The sequence below is a fragment of the Clavelina lepadiformis genome, chromosome 9 (genome assembly GCF_947623445.1).
Source record: "Clavelina lepadiformis chromosome 9, kaClaLepa1.1, whole genome shotgun sequence".
NCBI classification, from domain to species: domain Eukaryota; kingdom Metazoa; phylum Chordata; class Ascidiacea; order Aplousobranchia; family Clavelinidae; genus Clavelina; species Clavelina lepadiformis.
Genome location: NC_135248.1, coordinates 2,601,460 through 2,628,682, shown reverse-complemented (window position 1 = coordinate 2,628,682; position 27,223 = coordinate 2,601,460). Strand labels below are relative to the sequence as shown.

Here is a 27,223-nt window from a genome sequence, read left to right as displayed (position 1 = left end):
TTTTAGTCTCAATAGCGTTCTTTGAAATGAAACAACCTGAAATAACGAAGTTTAGCTTTTTGTCTTGTAGGACTTACTTTGTTTTCTGGAAAAAATCGATTTGCTACTTAGGACAAAGCACATTCTACCTTTTTCAAAACGGCTTTGACAATGTTCCCTTTCAAGCCTTGCGTTGTTGTGTACGATTGCTACTGTTGACGTATTAATAACCCGCGATCCTATTACCAGTCGGTGCAAAACAACAACGATTCACTACTTTTGAACCAAATAATAGTACAGCGTTTACAATGACACACAAAATTATGGGAATGATAATAATCTTAAGTTTGCGGTGTATGTTGACGATCGCATTTTGTGGGCAGTGTTGCATCATTATAACTCTTGTTCTTGCAGCCATTTCTGTAGTAAATATACATGTAAAGCGAAGTCATACCGTTCAAATCAACCCAAAGAATTGCATTATTGATAAGTAAGCAGTTAACACCTTCGTCATGTGCTTTTGCATAACAAACATTAATGCTTTTTTTCTTTGTTTGTTTTTGTTGTAACTGTGTTGACATTGAGGGAACACGATTATATACTTATATGTTACCTCATGTTAATTTTGCAATCATCTCTGCAATTTCATGCGTAGGTGAAATCTTATAAACCGTTGGGTCTGTAGCATTCAAATTAGTCCGCGTATTACGCTATCGTTCACTGCAATGGCTCAATTGAACACTTGTCCATACTTCAATTGTCTTTTTTTGTGTGCAATGTTAGTTGTTGGTGGGTCCGCCGGTGGGTGGCGCCCATTTGCGGTACAGATATTGTAGTTTTGCAAAAAAACCGTTCAGCAATCTACGTGGCCCACCTAAAATAGCTTCGCGACTCACCGGCTGAGAAGCAATGATATTTTTATCTAGTTAGAATATTGTTGTTATTGTTTATTGATAAATTTCCGTTATTTACATCATTCCAACTTTTACGCTGCTGATGATTGCAGGACGTCGTAGAAAACATCAATGCAAGTTAAACAGCGTCGAATAAAATGTTTTACGTGCATTCTGCTATTAATCACCTCTGCTTCGTGTTGGGTAGTTTAGTAATGGCTTTATTTTTACAAGTTTATCAGTGTTTTTAAAGCGTTCACAGGAAGATTATACGTCATGACGTAATACTCAGATGGATGACACCGCACGTAATTTTACAATCAAAAGCAGACGACACAAGTTTTGCACAAACTCTTACTGAGAAATGTCTGTGATAATTTTTTCACATATAGCGAATTCGGTCCGGGAACATGAAACATCGTGTGCACCGATGTGGCGAGGCACATTCACCACAGCACAATCTTCATTTCCTGCATGGTTTGGTTCACCAGCTGCCCAGTTGTCGTTTCCTTCAGCCTCTCGTACACCATCTATCCACATCCACTGTCCTTCTTGAGAAATGTCATTCAGTCCTATCCACACACCTCGGACAGATTTAATTACTTCGGTGAGAAGTTTCCTGCAAAAAAAACGTTACTTCGTTGTCTTCTGCCATTACAGTGATGCACATTTCTGCACGTGGTTGTGGTAATATTTCATTTATGTGACTGTTTTATTCCATTTCTAACCATCGAATGGCGACGTTCCTCATTCCAACAGCGGCCAGATCACCGCCCATTGCTTGGCACAAACGTCGACTTTCTTGCCAGTTTTGTTCAGTTTCAGTAAGGCGATATTGATATCCGTTAGACGGCGTATACCAACCACTTTCAGCAACTTGGGAAGAAGCAGCTTTAAAAAGTAATTAGTCAAATAAAAAAATGCCAATGTCAACATTGATAAGCGTAGTATATAATTTAGGAAGAAATACATAGAAAAAACGAATTAAATAACAAATTTTCAATGTTTTATTAGCTTAGTATAGGCCGACTAAAGGCTTTCAGAAACTTTCCTGATTTCTGAGCATAGTTGATACTCCAAGCTTCCAAGGGATAGTCAATAACTAGCATTTTCGGTCTGAACTACGTACGTTTCAACGCCAGTTATAATAGCTTTCATAACATTCTGTTGAATTTTCTTGGTTATTTTGGCTTAACTAATATTACCAATTCTTTGGCAGAACGACATCTTTGTTCAATGCATTTTATCATTTTGCGTAAAGCAAAAATAAACTGAATGCGCATAACAGGTTGTAATCTAAAGCGTAAAAGGGCAGAATATGGCCGACCAGCTGGAGAATTTTAGTACGTGCGCAGAAAACAGCGAAAACACAGTCAAACAAAACAACTTTGCTCGCATGCTATTAATTCTGATAGGATGAAAAAGGTCGTGTTATTTTTTGACAAACCTAGTAACTTAATCATATCAAAAAAACTTTATTATTAACAACGGCATCAAACCTTGACTCAGGCGTGATATTTTGTCCTGAAGTGGTCTTATGGCGTCATTTATAAGAGCTTGGGTTTCTGATAGCAAATCAGCTGCAAAAAATATTAACAACAAACAAAATTGTCACATGATTTTTGAAAGCTTTCATTTATGACCACATAATGTATTGCAAATAAAATCAGGAGAAAATTGAAACAGTTCAATTCACTACGTCAGTGTATGATCTAAAGCATACCTCTTAAGCGTCTAATTTCTTCACGGTCGGATGACCCGGGTTCACCTTTGGAACCTTTGTCACCTTGTAGACCCCTATCACCGGGACTTCCCCGTTTACCGGGGTAACCTGGCGGGCCCCGAATATTGGATGCTGTGTCTTGGGGGTTGATACCAGCAAATGCGTCACTGTTTCTCAAGCAAGTCAAGTAATCTTGTCCGTTTACAAGTGATGCGGTGACAAATAAGAAGCATACAAGCATCATCATCATCATGTCTTAGTGTTTACTTTTCAGAACAAAGACTTAATCTATAAGAAAATAGACTTAAGGTTGAACATTGAAAATAAAAACAGAATAAACGATATTTTTGCGGGCACTTATGACGTGGTTTTTTGTACAAATAGTCCTATTATTTACACTGCAACATTAAAAAACAGGCATTGCAGGATTTAAAAAATAAGTACTATTTTGTATATAGACTTGACCACTCTGTTAAGCGATGTAGTGCCGAGTAATATAATTAAATTTAAAGTATTATCCTGGAGCAATTTCAAAAGGTCGAAGACTTTAGCAAATACATTATGTCTCTGAGACAGGTAGATAAATCTGACGTATATCTTATGCGGCTACTACCAGTGTACTGTGAATTTGCTTAGACGTACTGACGTCACTGTCATGCGTTAATTAACTTATTTACCAAATTAAAATATAACACGGTACTCGAAAAATTCCAGTAACTAGTAACCAAAAAGTTACTCATTTGCGTAATAATATTCGATATGTATAAATTTTGTGTCATATATTTGCTTTTATTTTCTTTTTTGCTGATCCTGATGATCACATTTTAACCAACAGACGTTTTTCTAAGTTGAAATTAGAAAATTGGATTTAAAATTAAAGGTTTAATGCACTGTTTAAACTTACATATATTATTGTTTGATTTCGTGTTCTGTGCTGGCCTAGTTATGCTTGGATAGGTAAGTTTACTAATTTTAACAACGAATGCCTTTTTTTCTATTTTTGAACAACATGTTCTACACTTGACGAATTTTTTTCCCAGATATGCAAACTTTTTAGGAATATGCAAAAATGGCTACGTATGCTTTTCTGATCCTAAAAAAACGTAGCATTGAGTGCTTCGAATTTAACTTTGGAGAGCGTTGCACAAGCATGATATTGATAGCAGCCATTAAATAGTATTATAGTGGCCATTAAATTGCGGTACAAACGTTCTAAAGGTTGTTTCCGTTTGAAAAATAGACACTAAACAGTCGTAAGTCACCGAACAATGTGATTGTTGTTGCCAGGGATGTTTGTTTATTTGCGATTGTTTCCGATCATTTCGAGATAAAAATAATCGTAAAGAAAACCGAGGTATTCTATCTCTTAAAACCCTTATTCGATTTTCATTGGTTTTGCCTAAAAATGCCTAAAAAAATTGCAAAACAAGTCATGCTTGCTATATCTAGGCATAACATATTTTTGTGATTGAAAACCGGGACACTTCAGAACAACGAGCCTTATCAGATAAATGTGGTTCATATTTAACTAGGAGTATATGAAAGTAATTTGCATTCCTATCGTCATGGACAATTAAAGTAGTAAGACACAAGGAAAAACTAAAATAATGCATTTAACTATGAAAAAAAACAATGTTTAAGCATTTGTATTATTACATAGTCGCCCAATCATACTTTTCTGTAGACAATACTTTCTTCAAGAAGTCTTTATTCGACTTTATGTTCTCAAAACAATCTCACCAGGAAAAATCAGTATTAATTTTGCAGGTGATAAAGGCTTCCACATTCAAATGATTTTTGCACATGAAATGCAAACAAGTAGCCTACCGGTACGAAATAAGTTCTTTCAATAACCTAGCTGCAAAAAGAACACCTCCTCCTACTAACCTACTATTACTGAATTAGCGAAAGCGCTCACAATCAACCCACTACTGGCCCAATTAGCCGCTACAATAACGTATCAATTACTTTCACATTTATTACAAAGAAACAGGAACACGCATCAGGCATCACTCTTCAGCAAGTTGGCTAAACAGATCAATCACAGCATGCTAATAAGGTACCTGTACCGAATAAGGCCCACCTAACACTTTTTTGAAAATAACTCAAGAACCATAAATGAGTATAGACTGAAAAATCGTATTCTATTAGTGAGGGTATATGACTACAACATATTAAAACCACAATACCTAACAGCCCCCCAAAAATTTTTTATAAAGAAATTAAAAATTCCAATAAATGGGCCTTATTAGGAGCATAGGCTCCTAATAAGGCCCACCAATTTTGTGAGTATTTTGATTCAAAACATAGTAATAGACAACATATAACATTATTAGAAATTTCACATTTTAAGTTGTACAAACATTTAAAAAGATTCCACTAGGCGCATCAAAGTAACTGCAACAATTTGCCAACTGATGACTGGAACCACTCTTGAAGTTTGGACATCAATTAGCCAAGCATCTTGTATGGGCCTTATTAGGCGCATGTGGCATCCACGAAAAAATTGTCACATTTTTATCATCAGAAAAATTTTAGCAAAAAAAAGTGCATTATCCTTTTCAATACTAAGTTGGTTGTTACATGAAAACTTCAGCCGGCTGACAGCAGTTCATTTAACCGGCCAAATTCTCACTTACTTTTTTTCTAAATTAACAAAATCACCTTAACTGCAAATATCAAATTTTTGTTGTGCTCTAGCGAATCGGTTGATCACGTGACAAGGATGAAATCTGGTAAACCATCATGAATTTATATTAGTTTTTATGTAGGGACAAAATCTTTCATTTATTTGCACGGGTTTGCGAAATATGAGCAATGGGCCTTATTAGGGACCGGACCTTATTCGGTACAGGTACCTTATTCGTGTAGAGTAGGGCCAATGCTGGCTGACTAAATGCCAAAGCGGGACTTTTTGGTTGACTGACCGGGACGCCGGGACAAAGCCTTAAAGACAGGGATTGTCCCGGCTAAAACGGAACGTATGATAAGCCTAGCTATACCAAGCGGTAAAATGTCAACGGTTCGACCATGAATAACTTTAGTTGAGTAATCTGGGTATCCCGGAGAACAAAGTGGCAAATGCGGTCAAAAGCGAATTGTTTAGCCACGGGTTGACAACCTTTAGCATTGAAAGAGCCATTTGGTCTCGTTTCCTCCAAACTCAAACCTACTCTGAACCACAACTCCTAATTGACTACTTCAAACAAAAAACCTAACGCTACATATGTAATTCGAACTAATGCTTTACAGTTAGACGTAAAACTTCAGTAGTTACCCTCACAAAATTCTTACTACAACGATGAACATCCGCATAGTCACCAAACAAAGACCAACATCCAAGACATGCGACCTCGAACGAAAAACAAACTTAGGATCACGTGAGTGACAAGCAGTCATGCGTAGTATGCCCGCGAAAACCACTGGGTAGTGTTTATATAAGATTTTCCACATCAGCATAAAACAATCTGAATAATAATCAGACAAACGCATTAAGTTATTACATCGTGACACTAATAACCACCATTATTTATTCACATTAAGTTTTCCTAAATCAGCTCATTGGCTCTGCGTGGCGGGAGCCAGAGCACAGAGATGAAAGAGCCGCGGGTTGCCGACCTATGGTTTAGACTTCTGGATTCTCCTGATGGGAGGTTACTGTGGGTTTGGGAGAGCAGAAGAAAAAGGAACAAAATATATTGATCCATGCTGTCTATGCACATGATGTACTATTGAGTACCCAACAACCCATACTTCATTCGGAGTTGGGCATGCAAGTCGATTTTACATTGAAGCGTCAAAATTCCCAACACCCAGCTTACAGTGAGCGGTAAATTTGCGACGTTTTGCGGTGAGTTTTGGAGATAAATGCTTGGTTCTTATAAATACTCATGAACATGAATTTTCAAGTGAACTTACCAAAAGCTTTTTATTACTTTCAAGTTAACTTATTATGGCACTTGCCTCTCTTTCTAAAATAACGAGAGATACCAATGCGCTTTTTTAACTGTCATATCTGCTACGGTTCGTTTTTTTCTTACCATTTATTTCACTACCGCCTACACTTTGCATAACACACAAAATGTTAAGACAAATTACAGTTAGTTTATATACACAGTATATATTTACATCGTGTATATATGTTTTTATGAATAAAAGCTACTTTTGTATTTATAATAAAACTAATTGCGCTTTGGTTTTAAATTTTGTGTGTTATGTGAAAGCAAAAAGTCGGTAATCGATTCACGAAAACTGTAACCAGTCGCGTAGAAAACAAATGATTTTCCCTCAACTTGTCATCAGTTTTCTTGCTGTTTTACTTTTACATTTTTGTTATCTTTAATCTTAATTAATTTTCTATACCTTTCAAGATCTTCAATTAGTTATCATGTTGCAAAATTTTTTCTCGAATTTCACGCATGAATATCTTTCAAACTACACTGTTTCTGTAAGCTGATAAACCGTTCACTGTCAGTATGAGAGTTTTTAGTCTCAATAGCGTTCTTTGAAATGAAACAAACTGAAATAACGAAGTTTGCCTTTTTGTCTTGTAGGACTTATCTGTTTTCTGGAAAAAATCGAATTGTACCTTAGGACAAAGCACATTCTACCTTTTTCTAAACGGCTTTGGCAATGTGCCCTTTCAAGCCTTGCGTTGTTGTGTACGATTGTTTCCGTTGAAGTATTAATAACTCGTGATCCTAGTACCAGTCGGTGCAAAACAACAACGATGCATTACATTTGAACCAAATAATAGTACAGCGTTTACAATGACACACAAATTCAAGGTAATGATAATAATCTTAACTGTGCGGTGCATGTTTACGATGGAATTTTGTTGGCAGTGTTGCATCACTATAACTCTTGTTCTTGCAGCCATTTCTGTAGTAAACATACATGCAAAGAGAAGTCGTACCATTCAAAATAACCTAAAGAATTATGGAATTATGGAAAAGAAATGACCATTATTGATAAGTGAGCGGTTTAACACCTTCGTCATGTGCTTTTGCATAACCAGCATTAATGCTTTTTTTTGTTTGATTGTTTTTTTTTTGTATCTGTGTTGGCATTGAGGGAACATGATTTTATACTTATAAGATACCTCACGTTAATTTTGCAAGCATCTCTGCAACTTCATGCGTAAGTGAATTCTTATAAATCGTTGGGTCTGTTGCATTCAAATTAGTCCACGTATAACGCTATCATTCACTGCAATGACTCAACTGTACACTTGTCCATGCTTCAATTGTCTTTGTTTGTGTTCAATTTTAATTGTTTCTGGGTCCGCTGATTTGTGGCGCCCCTTTGCGGTACAGATATTCTAGTTTTGCAAAGAAACATTTCAGCAATCTACGTGGCCCACCTGAAATAGCATCGCGAGTCACCGGCTGTGAAGCAATGATAATTTTTATCTTGTTAAAACATTGTTGTTGTTTATTGATAAATTTCCGTATTTTAAATCATTCTAACTCTAACGCTGCTGATGATTGCAGGACGTCGTGGAAAACATTCATGCAAGTTAAACAGAGTCATGACGTAAGACTGAGAAGGTTATACGTCATGACGTAAGACGGAGAAGGATGACAACACACGTAATTTTGCAATCAAAAACAGACGACACAAGTTTTGCACAAACTCTTACTGACAATTATCTGTGATAATTTTTTCACATAAAGCGAATTTGGTCAAGGAACACGGAACATCGACTGCACCGTTGTAGCTAGGCCGATTCACCACAGCACAATCTTCATTTCCAAAATTGTTTGGTTCACCAGCTGACCAGTTGACGTTTCCTTCAGCCGCTCGTACATCATCTATCCACATCCACTGTCCTTCTCGAGAAATGTCATTCAGTCCTATCCACACATTTCGGACAGATTTAATTACTTCGGTGAGAAGTTTCCTGCAAAAAAACGTTACCTCGTTGTCTCCTGCCATTACAGTGATGCACATTTCTGGCCGTGGTTGTGGTAATTTTTCATTTATGTGACATTTTTATTCAATTTCTAACCTTTCAATGGCGACATTCCTCATTCCAACAGCGGCCAGATCACCGCCCATTGCTTGGCACAAACGTCGACTTTCTTGCCAGTTTTGTTGAGTTTCAGTAAGGCGATATTGATATCCGTTAGACGGCGTATACCAACCACTTTCAGCAACTTGGGAAGAAGCAGCTTTAAAAAGTAATTAGTCCAATAAGAAACTACCAATGTCAACATTGATAAGCGTAGTTTATAATTTAGGAAGAAGTAAAAAATAAATTAAATTACAAATTTTCAATGTTTTATTAGCTTAGTATAGGGCGACTAAAGGCTTTCAGAAACTTTCCTGATTTCTGAGCATAGTTGATACTACAAGCTTCCAAGGGATATATAGTCAAGAACTAGCATTTTCGGTCTGAACTACGTACGTTTCAACGCCAGTTATAATAGCTTTCATAACATCCTGTTGAACTTTCTTGGTTATTTCGGCCTAATTAATATTACCAATTCTTTGATAGAACGACATCTTTGTTCAATGCATTTTATCATTTTACGTAAAACAAAAATAAACTGAATGCCCATGACAGGTTGTAATCTAAAGCGTGAAAGGGCAGAATGTAGCCGACCAGCTGGAGAATTTTAGTACGTGCGCAGAAAACAGCGAAAACACAGTCAAACAAAACAACTTTGCCGGCATGGCGTTACTTCTGATAGGATGAAAAAAGTGGGGTTCTTTTTTAACAAATCTAATAACTCGATAAGATCATATCAAAAAAACTTTATTATTAACAACGTCACCAAACCTTGACACAGGCGTGATATTTTGTCCTGAAGTGGTCTTATGGCGTCATTTATAAGAGCTTGGGTTTCTGACAGCAAATCAGCTGCAAAAAATATTAACAACAAACAAAATTGTCACATGATTTTTGAAAGCTTTCATTTATGACCAAATAATGTATTGCAGATAAAATCAGGAGAAAATTGAAACAGTTCAATTCACTACGTCAGTGTGTGATCTAAAGCATACCTCTTAAGCGTCTAATTTCTTCACGGTCGGATGATCCGGGTTCAGCTTTGGATCCTTTGTCACCTTGTAGACCCCTGTCACCGGGACTTCCACGTTTACCAGGGTAACCTGGCGGGCCCCGAATGTTGGATGCTGTGTCTTGGGGGTTGATACCAGCAAATGCGTCACTGTTTCTCAAGCAAGTCAAGTAATCTTGTCCGTTTACAAGTGATGCAGTGACAAATAAGAAGCATACAAGCATCATCATTATTTTGTCTTAGTGTTTACTTTTCAGAACAAAGACTTAATCTATAAGAAAATAGGCGTAAGGTTGAACATTGAAAATAAAAACAACATAAACGATATTTTCACGGGCACTTATGACGTTGTTTTTTGTATAAATAGTCCTATTGTTTAAACTGCAACATTAAAAAACAGGCATTGCAATATTTAAAAAATAAGTACTATAATGCATATAGACTTGACCACTCTGTCAAGCGATATAATGCCGAGTAATATAATTTAAAGTATTACGCTGGAGCAATTTCAAAAGGTCGAAGACTTTAACAAATACATTATGTCTCTGAGACAGGTAGATAAATCTGACGTATATCTTATGCGGCTACTACCAGTGTACTGTGAATTTGCTTAGACGTACTGACGTCACTGTCATGAGTTAATTAACTTATTTACCAAATTAATATATAACACAGTAATCGAAAAATTCCAGTAACTAGTAACCAAAAAGTTACTCATTTGTGTAATAATATTCGATATGTATAAATTTTGAGTCATTTATTTGCTTTTATTTTCTTTTTTGCTGATCCTGATGATCACATTTTAACCAACAGACGTTTTTCTAAGTTGAAATTAGAAAATTGGATTTAAAATTAAAGGTTTAATGCACTGTTTAAACTTACATATATTATTGTTTGATTTCGTGTTCTGTGCTGGCCTAGTTATGCATGGGTAGGTAAGTTTACTAATTTTAACACCGAATGCCTTTTTATTCTATTTTTGGACAACATGTTCTACACTTAACGAATTTTTTTCCCAGATTTGCAAACTTGTTAGGAATACGCAAAAATGGCTACGTATGCTTTTCTGATCCTAAAAAAACGTAGCATTGAGTGCTTCGAATTTAACTCTGGAGAGCGTTGCACAAGTATGATATTGATAGCAGCCATTAAATAGTATTATAGTGGCCATTAAACTGCGGTACAAACGTTCTAAGAGTTGTTTCCGTTTGAAAAATAAACACTAAACAGTCGTAAGTCACCGTCCACTGTGAATGTGGTTGCCAGAGATCTTTGTTTATTTGCGATTGTTCATTTCGAGATAAAAATAATCGTAAAGAAAACCGAGGAATTTAATCTCTTGAAACCCTTACTCGGTTTTCATTGGTTTTCTTTTCAAGTCTGCGGAGAAACACCGAAGCAGGTGGGAGTCAAACGCCTGGTAACGCAACTCATGATCGACCAAAGATTGAATTTAAAAGCAAGTGCAGTCATACGTGAACTTCAACAAGCGAGGCCTTTCTAATATCCGCTAAGCTCTCATTTTTTAAATCAGTTTTTCTTCCAATTTCCATCTATGGTCATGAAGCTTGGACATTTACCAATAAATTGCGCTTGAAAGTGGATGTTTCAGAATCAGAATTTCTAAAAAGTGTTCATGGTATAACTTATACCAGATGAATAGAACAACACTGCAATACGCCATTCTCTAAAAATTAAAGCCCTTAACTTACCCTTACTTCTTCAAATTGCGATTTCCTATGACAAATAAGTATTTTCGTTGCTGTATTACTTGTGTGAAGTATTACACAACAAACATATTCGCCATAAAGACCGCGTACACTGACGACTATTACTATAGTATGAGCGAGGACGGTTGATGGTAATAACTTGTTTTACTTCTTCTTCAACGATATGAGTTCTCATTTCTCAAACGGCGTGACTATGCTGTTAGTTGCTTAAATTCTGTCTATGCATATTACTAAATGATAAAGTTCCCATTTTTATTTATTATTAGACACAAAGGCTTTCACCTTCGGGCAAAGCTGACTGAATGTTACATTGCGCAGTAGTAACCAGTGAAATCGATACGTAAAGGAATAATTGCAAACATGACAACAGTATATATATGGCACACCAGATCAAGCGAGGTAATTTATCTGAACGTCATTAGAAGAGAATTCAAGTCCGATCAACAACTGAATTGCAAGATGCCAAAATAAAACTCCAGCATTTCGAAAACAACTCGTGACTCGTGACGTAACCGTCACATTACTAACTAGGATGGTATGATGAAGTCACCAGAATGCCTAAAAAAACTTGCAAAACAAGTCATGCTTGCTATACCAAGCGGTAAAATATCAACGGTTCGACCATGAATTACTTTAGGTGAGTAATCTGGGTATCCCGGAGAACAAAGTAGAAAATGTGGTCAAACGCGAATTGTTTAGTCACGGGTCGGCAACCTTTAGCATTGAAAGAGCCATTTGGTTTCGTTTCCGCCAAACTAAAGCCTACTCAGATCCACAACACCTAATTGGATACTTAAAACAAAAAACCTAACGCTATATGTATAATTCGAACCAATGCTTTACAGTTAGACGTAAAAACTTCAGTAGTTAACCTCACAAAATTCTCACTACAACGATGAACATCCGCAGAGTCATCAAACAAAGACCAATATCCAAGTCATGCGACCTCGAACAAAAACAAACTTAGGATCACGTGAGTGGCAAGCAGTCATGCGTTGTATGCCCGCGAAAACCACTGGGTAGTGTTTATATAAGATTTTCCACATCACCATAAAACAATCTGAATAATAATCAGACAAACGCATTAAGTTATTACATCGTGACACTAATAACCACCATTAGCTAATCACATTAAGTTTTCCTAAATCAGCTCATTGGCTCTGAGTGGCGGGAACCAGAGCACAGAGATGAAAGAGCCGCTGGTTGCCGACCTATGGTTTAGACTTCTGGATTCTCCTGATGGGAGGTTACTGTGGGTTTGGGAGAGCAGAAGAAAAAGGAACAAAATATATTGATCCGTGCTGTCTATACACATGATGTACTATTGAGTACCCAACAATCCATACTTCATTCGGAGTTGGGCATGCAAGTCGATTTTACATTGAAGCGTCAAAATTCTCAACACCCAGTTTACAGTGAGTGGTAAATTTGCGACATTTTGCGGCAGACTTTTGGAGCTAAATGCTTGGTTCTTATAAATACTCATGAACATAAATTTTCAAGTGAACTTACACAAAGCCTTTTATTACTTTCAAGTTAACTTATTACGGCACTTGCCTCTCATTCTAAAATAACGAGATCTACCAACGCGCTTATTTATCTGTCATATCTGCTACGGTTCGTTTTTTTCTTACCATTTATTTCACAACCGACTACACTTTGCATAACACACAAAATGTTAAGACAAATTGCGGGTAGTTTATATACACATTACACAGTATATATATATATATATATATATATATACTGTGTATATTTGTTTTTATGTGTATTGTGTAAAGGCTACTTATGTATTTATGATAACACTAACTGAGCTTTGGTTTTAAATTTTGTGTGTTGTGTGACGGCAAAATGTCGGTGACCGATTCACGAAAACTGTAACCAGTCGCGTAGTAAACAAATGATTTTCCCTCAACTTGTCATCATTTTTCTTGCTGTTTTACTTTTACATTTTTGTTATCTTTAATCTTAATTAATTTTCTATACTTTTCAGGATCTTCAATCAATTAACATGTTGCAAAATGTTTTCTCAAATTTCACGCATGAAAACTTTTCAAACTACACTGTTTCTGTAAGCTGATAAACCGTTCACTGTCAGTATCAGAGTTTTTAGTCTCAATAGCGTTCTTTGAAATGAAACAAACTGAAATAACGAAGTTTGGCTTTTTGTCCTGTAGGACTTACTTTGTTTTCTGGAAAAAATCGATTTGCACCTTAGGACAAAGCACATTGTACCTTTTTCTAAACGGCTTTCACAATGTTCCCTTTCAAGCCTTGCGTTGTTGTGTACGATTGCTACTGTTGACGTATTAACAACCCGCGATCCTATTACCAGTCGGTGCAAAACAACAACCATCCACTACTTTTGAACCAAATAATAGTACAGCGTTTACAATGACACACAAAATTATGGGAATGATAATAATCTTAACTTTGCGGTGTATGTTTACGATCGCATTTATTGGGCAGTGTTGCATCATTATAACTCTTGTTCTTGCAGCCATTTCTGTAGTAAATATACATGTAAAGCGAAGTCATACCGTTCAAATCAACCCAAAGAATTGCATTATTGATAAGTAAGCAGTTTAACACCTTCGTCATGTGCTTTTGCATAACCAGCATTAATGCTTATTTTCTTTTTTTGTTTTTGTTGTAACTGTGTTGGCATTGAGGGAAAACGATTATATACTTATATGATACCTCATGTTAATTTTGCAATCATCTCTGCAATTTCATGCGTAGGTGAAATCTTATGAACCGTTGGGTCTGCAGCATTCAAATTAGTCCGCGTATTACGCTATCGTTCACTGCAACGACTCGACTGAACACTTGTCCATACTTCAATTGTCTTTTTTTGTGTGCAATATTAGTTGTTGCTGGGTCCGCCGGTGGGTGGCGCCCATTTGCGGTACAGATATTGCAGTTTTGCAAAGAAACATTTCAGCAATCTACGTGGCCCACCTGAAAAAGCTTTGCGACTCACCGGCTGAGAAGCAATGATATTCTTTATCTTGTTAAAACATTGTTGTTGTTGTTTATTGATTAATTTCCGTTATTTACATCATTCCAACTTTAACGCTGCTGATGAATGCAGGACGTCGTAGAAAACATACATGCAAGTTAAACAGAGTCGAATAAAATGTTTTACGTGCATTCTGCTATTAATCACCTCTGCTTCGTGTTAGGTAGTTTATTTATAGTTTTATTTTTACAAGTTTATCCGTGTTTTTAAAGCGTTCACTGGAAGATTATACGTAATGACGTAATACTCAGATGGATGACAGCAAACGGAATTTTGCAATCAAAAGCAGACGACACAAGTTTTGCACAAACTCTTACTGACAAGTGTCTGTGACAATTTTTTCACATAAAGCGATTTTGGTCCAGGAACATGGATAATCGACTGCACCGTTGTGGCCAGGCACATTCACCACAGCACAATCTTCATCTCCTGAATTGTTTGGTTCACCAGCTAACCAGTTGACGTTTCCTTCAGCCGCTTGTACACCGTCTATCCACATCCACTGTCCTTCTCGGGAAATGTCATTCAGTCCTATCCACACATTTTGGACAAATTTAAATACTTCGGTGAGAAGTTTCCTGCAAAAAAACGTTACTTCGTTGTCTTCTGCCATTACAGTGATGCACATTTCTGGACGTGGTTGTGGTAATATTTCATTTATGTGACAGTTTTATTCCACTTCTAACCTTCGAATGACGACGTTCCTCATTCCAACAGCGGCCAGATCACCGCCCATTGCTTGGCACAAACGTCGACTTTCTTGCCAGTTTTGTTCAGTTTCAGTAAGGCGATATTGATATCCGTTAAACGGCGTATACCAACCACTTTCAGCAACTTGGAAAGAAGTAGTTGTAAAAAGTAATTAATCCAATAAGAAACTGCCAGTGTCAGCATTGATAAGCATAGTATATCATTTAGGAAGAAGTACAAAGAAGAAACGAGTTAAATAACAAATTTTCAATTTTTTATTAGCTTAGTATAGGCCGACTAAAGACTTTCAGATACGTTCCTGATTTCTGAGCATGGTTGATACTACAAGCTTCCAAGGGATAGTCAAGAACTAGCATTTTCGGTCTGAACTACGTACTTTTCAACGCCAGTTATAATGGCTTTCATAACATCCTGTTGAATTTATTTTAAATGAATTTAAATCTAAAGCGTGAAAGGGCAGAATGTAGCCGACCAGCAGGAGAATTTTCGTACGTGCGCAGAAAACAGCGAAAACACAGTCAAACAAAACAACTTTGCTCGCATGGCGTTACTTCTGATAGGATGAAAAAAGTGGGGTTCTTTTTTAACAAATCTAATAACTCGATAAGATCATATCAAAGAAACATCATTATTAACAACGGCATCAAACCTTGGCACAGGCGTGATATTTTGTCCTGAAGTGGTCTTATGGCGATATTACTTCTGATGGTTTGGTGACACTTAATCACGCGACACTTAATCACCGACACATAGGCCTAATCACTCGGACATTTAATCACACATTTACAGTATCGAAAATTGCATGTCTACACACGAAAAAACAAATATAAACCTGAAAAGAACTTGTTAAAATGATTAAACATTGCTTGCGCAGATAAGGCTACGGTACACACTCGGTAACAATGTCATGCATGGGAAATGTAAGCAACTGCACGAAGATAAACTAAAATCTCTTGACAGATAACGGTCAACTGTGTTTTGCACGCGCAGTTTCAGTGCCTTGTACCGTATTGGAATAGAAGGTTGAGTACCAGCAATTCCTTGCAGAAACTTTGCACGTTGCATTTGAATGTCTTTTTCAATTCCCTGTATGAAAGTCCACAATGTCGGGTGGTGGCATTGAAAAAGCACTTCGAGACCAAAATGCCAACCTTCGACTGCATTTGTGGTTCTTGCAATGCAACCTGCCCCGGCTTCGTAATGATTCCAACTTTCGATTGGAAAGATGGCTGAGCCGTAATTTTCACCACGTCCCGGATGTCGTCTGCCTCTGATATATGTGTGTTCGAAATACGAAAGCAGCTCAGGCATCTTCTCGTGATCGGGCATGCTATCAGCTAAGATCAGAAATGACTCGACTACGTCAGAGGAAGGGACCATGGCTAAGGCTGGTAAACACCTATCAGCTGTTCTTAATTCGTCATCACTCATCAGACTCGTAGTCACATTTCATGCCAATTTCATTAACTTTGCGCAGGACGCTTTGTGTAAGGTGAAAATAACAACTCCTAACATTTGCAGTAGGAAATGCTGTGCGGAAAGCACTTACTGCGGCAGTCTCAAAATCGAGCAAAACGCATTCCGGTGCAGCAGTGGGGATCATTGTTTTAATTGCATCAAGGAAGCGATCGTAGGTTGCTCGCGTTTTATTTTGAACGAGGCAGTAAACTGCTGCAGAAATAAGACCGGGAACAAGTTCAAAATGTACTGTGTACAGTTGAAAGAACAAAGACGGTATAGACAGGCTATAGAGTATAGACAAAGGCGCTGTCCAAGTGCTGTCGCATCCAAGTGATTATGTGTCGCGTGATTAAATGTTCTAGTGATTATGTGTCGGTGATTAAGTGTCGAGTGATTAAGTGTCGCGTGATTAAGTGTCGGTATACCACTTCTGATAGGATGAAAAAAGTCAGGTTATTTTTTAACAAATCTAAAAACTCGATAAGATCATATCAAAGAAAACATTATTATTAACAACGGCACCAAACCTTGACACAGGCGTGATATTTTGTCCTGAAGTGGTCTTATGGCGATATTTATAAGAGCTTGGGTTTCTGAAAAGCAAATCAGCTGCATAAAACATTCATAACTAACAAAATTGTCACATGATTTTTGAAAGCTTACAAGTATGACCACATAATGTATTGCAAATAAAATCAGGAGAAAATTGAAACAGTTCAATTCACTACGTCAGTGTATGATCTAACGCACACCTCTTAAGCGTCTAATTTCTTCACGGTCGGATGATCCGGGTTCACCCTTGGAACCTTTGTCACCTTGTAGACCCCTGTCACCTGGACTTCCCCGTTTACCAGGGTAACCTGGCGGGCCCCGAATGTTGGATACTGTGTCTTGAGGGTTGATACCAGCAAATGCGTCACTGTTTCTCAAGCAAGTCAAGTAATCTTGTCCGTTTACAAGTGATGCGGTGACAAATAAGAAGCATACAAGCATCATCATCATCATGTCTTAGTGATTACTTTTCAGAACAATGACTTAATCTATTAGAAAATAGACTTAAGGTTGAACATTGAAAATAAAAACAACATAAACGATATTTTTGCGGGCACTTATGACGTGGTTTTTGGTACAAATAGTCCTATTAAGGTACCTGTACCGAATAAGGCCCACCTAACACTTTTTTGAAAATAACTCAAGAACCATAAATGAGAATAGACTGAAGAATCGTATTCTATTAGTGAGGGTATAGGACTACAACATATTAAAACCACATTACCTGACAACCCTCCAAAAAATTCTTATAAAGAAATTAAAAATTCCAAAAAATGGGCCTTATTAGGAGCATAGGCTCCTAATAAGGCCCACCAATTTTGTGAGTATTTTGATTCAAAACAAAGTAATAGACAACATATAACATTATTAGAAATTTCACATTTTAAGTTGTACAAACATTTAAAAAGATTCCACTGGGCGCATCAAAGTAACTGCAACAATTTGCCAACTGATGACTGGAACCACTCTTGAAGTCTGGACATCAATTAGCCAAGCATCTTGTATGGGCCTTATTAGGCGCATGTGGCATCCACCAAAAAAATGTCACATTTTTATCATCAGAAAAATTTTTGCAAAAAAAAGTGCATTATCCTTTTCAATACTAAGTTGGTTGTTACATGAAAACTTCAGCCGGCTGACAACAGTTCATTTAACCGGCCAAATTCTCACTTACTTTTTTTTCTAAATTAACAAAACCATCTTAACTGCAAATATCAAATTTTTGTTGTGCTCTAGCGAATCGGTTGATCACGTGACAAGGATGAAATCTGGTAAACCATCATGAATTTATACTAGTTTTTATGTAGGGACAAAATCTTTCATTTATTTGCACGGGTTTGCGAAATATGAGCAATGGGCCTTATTAGGGACTGGATCTTATTCGGTACAGGTACCTTATTTAAACTGCAACATTAAAAAACAGGCATTGCAATATTTAAAAAATATAAGTACTATATTGCATATAGACTTGACCACTTTGTTAAGCGATATAGTGTCGAGTAAAATAATTTAAAGTATTACCCTGGAGCAATTTCAAAAGGTCGAAGACTTTAACAAATACATTATGTCTCTGAGACAGGTAGATAAATGTGACGTATATCTTATGCGGCTACTACCAGTGTACTGTGAATTTGCTTTGTCGTACTGACGTCACTGTCATGCGTTAATTAACTTATTTACCAAATTAAAATATAACACAGTACTCGAAAAATTCCAGTAACTAGTAACCAAAAAGTTACTCATTTGCGTAATAATATTCGATATGTATAAATTTTGAGTCATTTATTTGCTTTATTTTCTTCTTTGCTGATCCTGATAATCACATTTTAACCAACAGACGTTTTTCTAAGTTGAAATTAGAAAAATGGATTTAAAATTAAAGGTTTAATGCACTGTTTAAACTCACATATATTATTGTTTGCTTTCGTGTTCTGTGCTGGCCTAGTTATGCTTGGGTAGGTAAGTTTACTAAATTTAACAACGAATGCTTTTTATTCTATTTTTGGACAACATGTTCTATTCTTAACGATTTTTTTCCCAGATTTGCAAACTTTTTAGGAATACGCAAAAATACCTACGTATGCTTTTCTGACCCTAAAAACGTAACATTGAGTGCTTCGAATTTAACTTTGGAGAGCGTTGCACAAGTATGATATTGACAGCAACCATTAAATAGTATTATAATAGCCATTAAACTGCGGTACAAACGTTCTAAAGGTTGTTTCTGTTTGAAAAATAGACATTAAACAGTTGCAAGTCACCGTCCACTGTGAATGTGGTTGCCAGAGATCTTTGTTTATTTGCGATTGTTCATTTCGAGATAAAAATAATCGTAAAGAAAACCGAGGAATTTAATCTCTTGAAACCCTTACTCGGTTTTCATTGGTTTTCTTTTCAAGTCTGCGGAGAAACACCGAAGCAGGTGGGAGTCAAACGCCTGGTAACGCAACTCATGATCGACCAAAGATTGAATTTAAAAGCAAGTGCAGTCATACGTGAACTTCAACAAGCGAGGCCTTTCTAATATCCGCTAAGCTCTCATTTTTTAAATCAGTTTTTCTTCCAATTTCCATCTATGGTCATGAAGCTTGGACATTTACCAATAAATTGCGCTTGAAAGTGGATGTTTCAGAATCAGAATTTCTAAAAAGTGTTCATGGTATAACTTATACCAGATGAATAGAACAACACTGCAATACGCCATTCTCTAAAAATTAAAGCCCTTAACTTACCCTTACTTCTTCAAATTGCGATTTCCTATGACAAATAAGTATTTTCGTTGCTGTATTACTTGTGTGAAGTATTACACAACAAACATATTCGCCATAAAGACCGCGTACACTGACGACTATTACTATAGTATGAGCGAGGACGGTTGATGGTAATAACTTGTTTTACTTCTTCTTCAACGATATGAGTTCTCATTTCTCAAACGGCGTGACTATGCTGTTAGTTGCTTAAATTCTGTCTATGCATATTACTAAATGATAAAGTTCCCATTTTTATTTATTATTAGACACAAAGGCTTTCACCTTCGGGCAAAGCTGACTGAATGTTACATTGCGCAGTAGTAACCAGTGAAATCGATACGTAAAGGAATAATTGCAAACATGACAACAGTATATATATGGCACACCAGATCAAGCGAGGTAATTTATCTGAACGTCATTAGAAGAGAATTCAAGTCCGATCAACAACTGAATTGCAAGATGCCAAAATAAAACTCCAGCATTTCGAAAACAACTCGTGACTCGTGACGTAACCGTCACATTACTAACTAGGATGGTATGATGAAGTCACCAGAATGCCTAAAAAAACTTGCAAAACAAGTCATGCTTGCTATACCAAGCGGTAAAATATCAACGGTTCGACCATGAATTACTTTAGGTGAGTAATCTGGGTATCCCGGAGAACAAAGTAGAAAATGTGGTCAAACGCGAATTGTTTAGTCACGGGTCGGCAACCTTTAGCATTGAAAGAGCCATTTGGTTTCGTTTCCGCCAAACTAAAGCCTACTCAGATCCACAACACCTAATTGGATACTTAAAACAAAAAACCTAACGCTATATGTATAATTCGAACCAATGCTTTACAGTTAGACGTAAAAACTTCAGTAGTTAACCTCACAAAATTCTCACTACAACGATGAACATCCGCAGAGTCATCAAACAAAGACCAATATCCAAGTCATGCGACCTCGAACAAAAACAAACTTAGGATCACGTGAGTGGCAAGCAGTCATGCGTTGTATGCCCGCGAAAACCACTGGGTAGTGTTTATATAAGATTTTCCACATCACCATAAAACAATCTGAATAATAATCAGACAAACGCATTAAGTTATTACATCGTGACACTAATAACCACCATTAGCTAATCACATTAAGTTTTCCTAAATCAGCTCATTGGCTCTGAGTGGCGGGAACCAGAGCACAGAGATGAAAGAGCCGCTGGTTGCCGACCTATGGTTTAGACTTCTGGATTCTCCTGATGGGAGGTTACTGTGGGTTTGGGAGAGCAGAAGAAAAAGGAACAAAATATATTGATCCGTGCTGTCTATACACATGATGTACTATTGAGTACCCAACAATCCATACTTCATTCGGAGTTGGGCATGCAAGTCGATTTTACATTGAAGCGTCAAAATTCTCAACACCCAGTTTACAGTGAGTGGTAAATTTGCGACATTTTGCGGCAGACTTTTGGAGCTAAATGCTTGGTTCTTATAAATACTCATGAACATAAATTTTCAAGTGAACTTACACAAAGCCTTTTATTACTTTCAAGTTAACTTATTACGGCACTTGCCTCTCATTCTAAAATAACGAGATCTACCAACGCGCTTATTTATCTGTCATATCTGCTACGGTTCGTTTTTTTCTTACCATTTATTTCACAACCGACTACACTTTGCATAACACACAAAATGTTAAGACAAATTGCGGGTAGTTTATATACACATTACACAGTATATATATATATATATATATATATATACTGTGTATATTTGTTTTTATGTGTATTGTGTAAAGGCTACTTATGTATTTATGATAACACTAACTGAGCTTTGGTTTTAAATTTTGTGTGTTGTGTGACGGCAAAATGTCGGTGACCGATTCACGAAAACTGTAACCAGTCGCGTAGTAAACAAATGATTTTCCCTCAACTTGTCATCATTTTTCTTGCTGTTTTACTTTTACATTTTTGTTATCTTTAATCTTAATTAATTTTCTATACTTTTCAGGATCTTCAATCAATTAACATGTTGCAAAATGTTTTCTCAAATTTCACGCATGAAAACTTTTCAAACTACACTGTTTCTGTAAGCTGATAAACCGTTCACTGTCAGTATCAGAGTTTTTAGTCTCAATAGCGTTCTTTGAAATGAAACAAACTGAAATAACGAAGTTTGGCTTTTTGTCCTGTAGGACTTACTTTGTTTTCTGGAAAAAATCGATTTGCACCTTAGGACAAAGCACATTGTACCTTTTTCTAAACGGCTTTCACAATGTTCCCTTTCAAGCCTTGCGTTGTTGTGTACGATTGCTACTGTTGACGTATTAACAACCCGCGATCCTATTACCAGTCGGTGCAAAACAACAACCATCCACTACTTTTGAACCAAATAATAGTACAGCGTTTACAATGACACACAAAATTATGGGAATGATAATAATCTTAACTTTGCGGTGTATGTTTACGATCGCATTTATTGGGCAGTGTTGCATCATTATAACTCTTGTTCTTGCAGCCATTTCTGTAGTAAATATACATGTAAAGCGAAGTCATACCGTTCAAATCAACCCAAAGAATTGCATTATTGATAAGTAAGCAGTTTAACACCTTCGTCATGTGCTTTTGCATAACCAGCATTAATGCTTATTTTCTTTTTTTGTTTTTGTTGTAACTGTGTTGGCATTGAGGGAAAACGATTATATACTTATATGATACCTCATGTTAATTTTGCAATCATCTCTGCAATTTCATGCGTAGGTGAAATCTTATGAACCGTTGGGTCTGCAGCATTCAAATTAGTCCGCGTATTACGCTATCGTTCACTGCAACGACTCGACTGAACACTTGTCCATACTTCAATTGTCTTTTTTTGTGTGCAATATTAGTTGTTGCTGGGTCCGCCGGTGGGTGGCGCCCATTTGCGGTACAGATATTGCAGTTTTGCAAAGAAACATTTCAGCAATCTACGTGGCCCACCTGAAAAAGCTTTGCGACTCACCGGCTGAGAAGCAATGATATTCTTTATCTTGTTAAAACATTGTTGTTGTTGTTTATTGATTAATTTCCGTTATTTACATCATTCCAACTTTAACGCTGCTGATGAATGCAGGACGTCGTAGAAAACATACATGCAAGTTAAACAGAGTCGAATAAAATGTTTTACGTGCATTCTGCTATTAATCACCTCTGCTTCGTGTTAGGTAGTTTATTTATAGTTTTATTTTTACAAGTTTATCCGTGTTTTTAAAGCGTTCACTGGAAGATTATACGTAATGACGTAATACTCAGATGGATGACAGCAAACGGAATTTTGCAATCAAAAGCAGACGACACAAGTTTTGCACAAACTCTTACTGACAAGTGTCTGTGACAATTTTTTCACATAAAGCGATTTTGGTCCAGGAACATGGATAATCGACTGCACCGTTGTGGCCAGGCACATTCACCACAGCACAATCTTCATCTCCTGAATTGTTTGGTTCACCAGCTAACCAGTTGACGTTTCCTTCAGCCGCTTGTACACCGTCTATCCACATCCACTGTCCTTCTCGGGAAATGTCATTCAGTCCTATCCACACATTTTGGACAAATTTAAATACTTCGGTGAGAAGTTTCCTGCAAAAAAACGTTACTTCGTTGTCTTCTGCCATTACAGTGATGCACATTTCTGGACGTGGTTGTGGTAATATTTCATTTATGTGACAGTTTTATTCCACTTCTAACCTTCGAATGACGACGTTCCTCATTCCAACAGCGGCCAGATCACCGCCCATTGCTTGGCACAAACGTCGACTTTCTTGCCAGTTTTGTTCAGTTTCAGTAAGGCGATATTGATATCCGTTAAACGGCGTATACCAACCACTTTCAGCAACTTGGAAAGAAGTAGTTGTAAAAAGTAATTAATCCAATAAGAAACTGCCAGTGTCAGCATTGATAAGCATAGTATATCATTTAGGAAGAAGTACAAAGAAGAAACGAGTTAAATAACAAATTTTCAATTTTTTATTAGCTTAGTATAGGCCGACTAAAGACTTTCAGATACGTTCCTGATTTCTGAGCATGGTTGATACTACAAGCTTCCAAGGGATAGTCAAGAACTAGCATTTTCGGTCTGAACTACGTACTTTTCAACGCCAGTTATAATGGCTTTCATAACATCCTGTTGAATTTATTTTAAATGAATTTAAATCTAAAGCGTGAAAGGGCAGAATGTAGCCGACCAGCAGGAGAATTTTCGTACGTGCGCAGAAAACAGCGAAAACACAGTCAAACAAAACAACTTTGCTCGCATGGCGTTACTTCTGATAGGATGAAAAAAGTGGGGTTCTTTTTTAACAAATCTAATAACTCGATAAGATCATATCAAAGAAACATCATTATTAACAACGGCATCAAACCTTGGCACAGGCGTGATATTTTGTCCTGAAGTGGTCTTATGGCGATATTACTTCTGATGGTTTGGTGACACTTAATCACGCGACACTTAATCACCGACACATAGGCCTAATCACTCGGACATTTAATCACACATTTACAGTATCGAAAATTGCATGTCTACACACGAAAAAACAAATATAAACCTGAAAAGAACTTGTTAAAATGATTAAACATTGCTTGCGCAGATAAGGCTACGGTACACACTCGGTAACAATGTCATGCATGGGAAATGTAAGCAACTGCACGAAGATAAACTAAAATCTCTTGACAGATAACGGTCAACTGTGTTTTGCACGCGCAGTTTCAGTGCCTTGTACCGTATTGGAATAGAAGGTTGAGTACCAGCAATTCCTTGCAGAAACTTTGCACGTTGCATTTGAATGTCTTTTTCAATTCCCTGTATGAAAGTCCACAATGTCGGGTGGTGGCATTGAAAAAGCACTTCGAGACCAAAATGCCAACCTTCGACTGCATTTGTGGTTCTTGCAATGCAACCTGCCCCGGCTTCGTAATGATTCCAACTTTCGATTGGAAAGATGGCTGAGCCGTAATTTTCACCACGTCCCGGATGTCGTCTGCCTCTGATATATGTGTGTTCGAAATACGAAAGCAGCTCAGGCATCTTCTCGTGATCGGGCATGCTATCAGCTAAGATCAGAAATGACTCGACTACGTCAGAGGAAGGGACCATGGCTAAGGCTGGTAAACACCTATCAGCTGTTCTTAATTCGTCATCACTCATCAGACTCGTAGTCACATTTCATGCCAATTTCATTAACTTTGCGCAGGACGCTTTGTGTAAGGTGAAAATAACAACTCCTAACATTTGCAGTAGGAAATGCTGTGCGGAAAGCACTTACTGCGGCAGTCTCAAAATCGAGCAAAACGCATTCCGGTGCAGCAGTGGGGATCATTGTTTTAATTGCATCAAGGAAGCGATCGTAGGTTGCTCGCGTTTTATTTTGAACGAGGCAGTAAACTGCTGCAGAAATAAGACCGGGAACAAGTTCAAAATGTACTGTGTACAGTTGAAAGAACAAAGACGGTATAGACAGGCTATAGAGTATAGACAAAGGCGCTGTCCAAGTGCTGTCGCATCCAAGTGATTATGTGTCGCGTGATTAAATGTTCTAGTGATTATGTGTCGGTGATTAAGTGTCGAGTGATTAAGTGTCGCGTGATTAAGTGTCGGTATACCACTTCTGATAGGATGAAAAAAGTCAGGTTATTTTTTAACAAATCTAAAAACTCGATAAGATCATATCAAAGAAAACATTATTATTAACAACGGCACCAAACCTTGACACAGGCGTGATATTTTGTCCTGAAGTGGTCTTATGGCGATATTTATAAGAGCTTGGGTTTCTGAAAAGCAAATCAGCTGCATAAAACATTCATAACTAACAAAATTGTCACATGATTTTTGAAAGCTTACAAGTATGACCACATAATGTATTGCAAATAAAATCAGGAGAAAATTGAAACAGTTCAATTCACTACGTCAGTGTATGATCTAACGCACACCTCTTAAGCGTCTAATTTCTTCACGGTCGGATGATCCGGGTTCACCCTTGGAACCTTTGTCACCTTGTAGACCCCTGTCACCTGGACTTCCCCGTTTACCAGGGTAACCTGGCGGGCCCCGAATGTTGGATACTGTGTCTTGAGGGTTGATACCAGCAAATGCGTCACTGTTTCTCAAGCAAGTCAAGTAATCTTGTCCGTTTACAAGTGATGCGGTGACAAATAAGAAGCATACAAGCATCATCATCATCATGTCTTAGTGATTACTTTTCAGAACAATGACTTAATCTATTAGAAAATAGACTTAAGGTTGAACATTGAAAATAAAAACAACATAAACGATATTTTTGCGGGCACTTATGACGTGGTTTTTGGTACAAATAGTCCTATTAAGGTACCTGTACCGAATAAGGCCCACCTAACACTTTTTTGAAAATAACTCAAGAACCATAAATGAGAATAGACTGAAGAATCGTATTCTATTAGTGAGGGTATAGGACTACAACATATTAAAACCACATTACCTGACAACCCTCCAAAAAATTCTTATAAAGAAATTAAAAATTCCAAAAAATGGGCCTTATTAGGAGCATAGGCTCCTAATAAGGCCCACCAATTTTGTGAGTATTTTGATTCAAAACAAAGTAATAGACAACATATAACATTATTAGAAATTTCACATTTTAAGTTGTACAAACATTTAAAAAGATTCCACTGGGCGCATCAAAGTAACTGCAACAATTTGCCAACTGATGACTGGAACCACTCTTGAAGTCTGGACATCAATTAGCCAAGCATCTTGTATGGGCCTTATTAGGCGCATGTGGCATCCACCAAAAAAATGTCACATTTTTATCATCAGAAAAATTTTTGCAAAAAAAAGTGCATTATCCTTTTCAATACTAAGTTGGTTGTTACATGAAAACTTCAGCCGGCTGACAACAGTTCATTTAACCGGCCAAATTCTCACTTACTTTTTTTTCTAAATTAACAAAACCATCTTAACTGCAAATATCAAATTTTTGTTGTGCTCTAGCGAATCGGTTGATCACGTGACAAGGATGAAATCTGGTAAACCATCATGAATTTATACTAGTTTTTATGTAGGGACAAAATCTTTCATTTATTTGCACGGGTTTGCGAAATATGAGCAATGGGCCTTATTAGGGACTGGATCTTATTCGGTACAGGTACCTTATTTAAACTGCAACATTAAAAAACAGGCATTGCAATATTTAAAAAATATAAGTACTATATTGCATATAGACTTGACCACTTTGTTAAGCGATATAGTGTCGAGTAAAATAATTTAAAGTATTACCCTGGAGCAATTTCAAAAGGTCGAAGACTTTAACAAATACATTATGTCTCTGAGACAGGTAGATAAATGTGACGTATATCTTATGCGGCTACTACCAGTGTACTGTGAAT

General features: G+C 37.0%; 2 protein-coding genes across 9 annotated transcripts; both read right to left on the bottom strand.

Annotated features, from left to right (window-relative positions):
• Window positions 1–1,077: 1,077 nt before the first annotated feature.
• LOC143470141 (CD209 antigen-like protein C) lies at window positions 1,078–17,604 on the bottom strand. 8 transcript variants are annotated; one of them, XM_076968069.1, is made up of 4 exons: window positions 17,297–17,604; window positions 9,380–9,460; window positions 1,601–1,763; window positions 1,078–1,491 (listed from the first exon to the last, which is right to left on the bottom strand). In XM_076968069.1, exons 1-4 carry the CDS (start codon window positions 17,547–17,549, stop codon window positions 1,227–1,229), a joined length of 762 nt encoding a protein of 253 aa, XP_076824184.1. In that variant the 5' UTR covers window positions 17,550–17,604; the 3' UTR covers window positions 1,078–1,226. The 8 variants fall into 8 exon arrangements, with proteins under 8 accessions (XP_076824184.1, XP_076824186.1, XP_076824182.1 ...); XM_076968071.1 differs by lacking the exons at window positions 9,380–9,460; window positions 17,297–17,604 and adding exons at window positions 2,372–2,452; window positions 2,596–2,918 and having other exon boundaries at window positions 1,601–1,748; XM_076968067.1 differs by lacking the exons at window positions 9,380–9,460; window positions 17,297–17,604 and adding exons at window positions 2,372–2,452; window positions 2,596–2,917.
• Window positions 17,605–23,027: 5,423 nt separating this feature from the next.
• Window positions 23,028–26,100, bottom strand: LOC143470144 (CD209 antigen-like protein C). Its single transcript, XM_076968077.1, has 4 exons — window positions 25,793–26,100; window positions 25,568–25,633; window positions 23,555–23,702; window positions 23,028–23,446 (listed from the first exon to the last, which is right to left on the bottom strand). Exons 1-4 carry the CDS (start codon window positions 26,043–26,045, stop codon window positions 23,182–23,184), a joined length of 732 nt encoding a protein of 243 aa, XP_076824192.1. The 5' UTR covers window positions 26,046–26,100; the 3' UTR covers window positions 23,028–23,181.
• Between the last annotated feature and the right edge of the window lie 1,123 nt (window positions 26,101–27,223).

Bases quoted from the DNA above. Each gene is read 5' to 3' on its own strand.
- LOC143470141 (XM_076968069.1), bottom strand. From the start codon at position 17,549: ATGATGATGATGATGCTTGTATGCTTCTTATTTGTCACCGCATCACTT. The intron at 9,461-17,296 runs GTGTGCGTTAGA...TATTTTTTGCAG, and splicing joins AGAAATTAGACGCTTAAGAG to CTGATTTGCTGTCAGAAACC. The intron at 1,764-9,379 runs GTTTGGTGACGT...TACTTTTTAAAG, and splicing joins AATATCACGCCTGTGTCAAG to CTGCTTCTTCCCAAGTTGCT.
- LOC143470144 (XM_076968077.1), bottom strand. From the start codon at position 26,045: ATGATGATGATGATGCTTGTATGCTTCTTATTTGTCACCGCATCACTT. The intron at 23,703-25,567 runs GTTTGGTGCCGT...CTTCTTTCCAAG, and splicing joins AATATCACGCCTGTGTCAAG to TTGCTGAAAGTGGTTGGTAT. The intron at 23,447-23,554 runs GTTAGAAGTGGA...GTTTTTTTGCAG, and splicing joins AGGAACGTCGTCATTCGAAG to GAAACTTCTCACCGAAGTAT.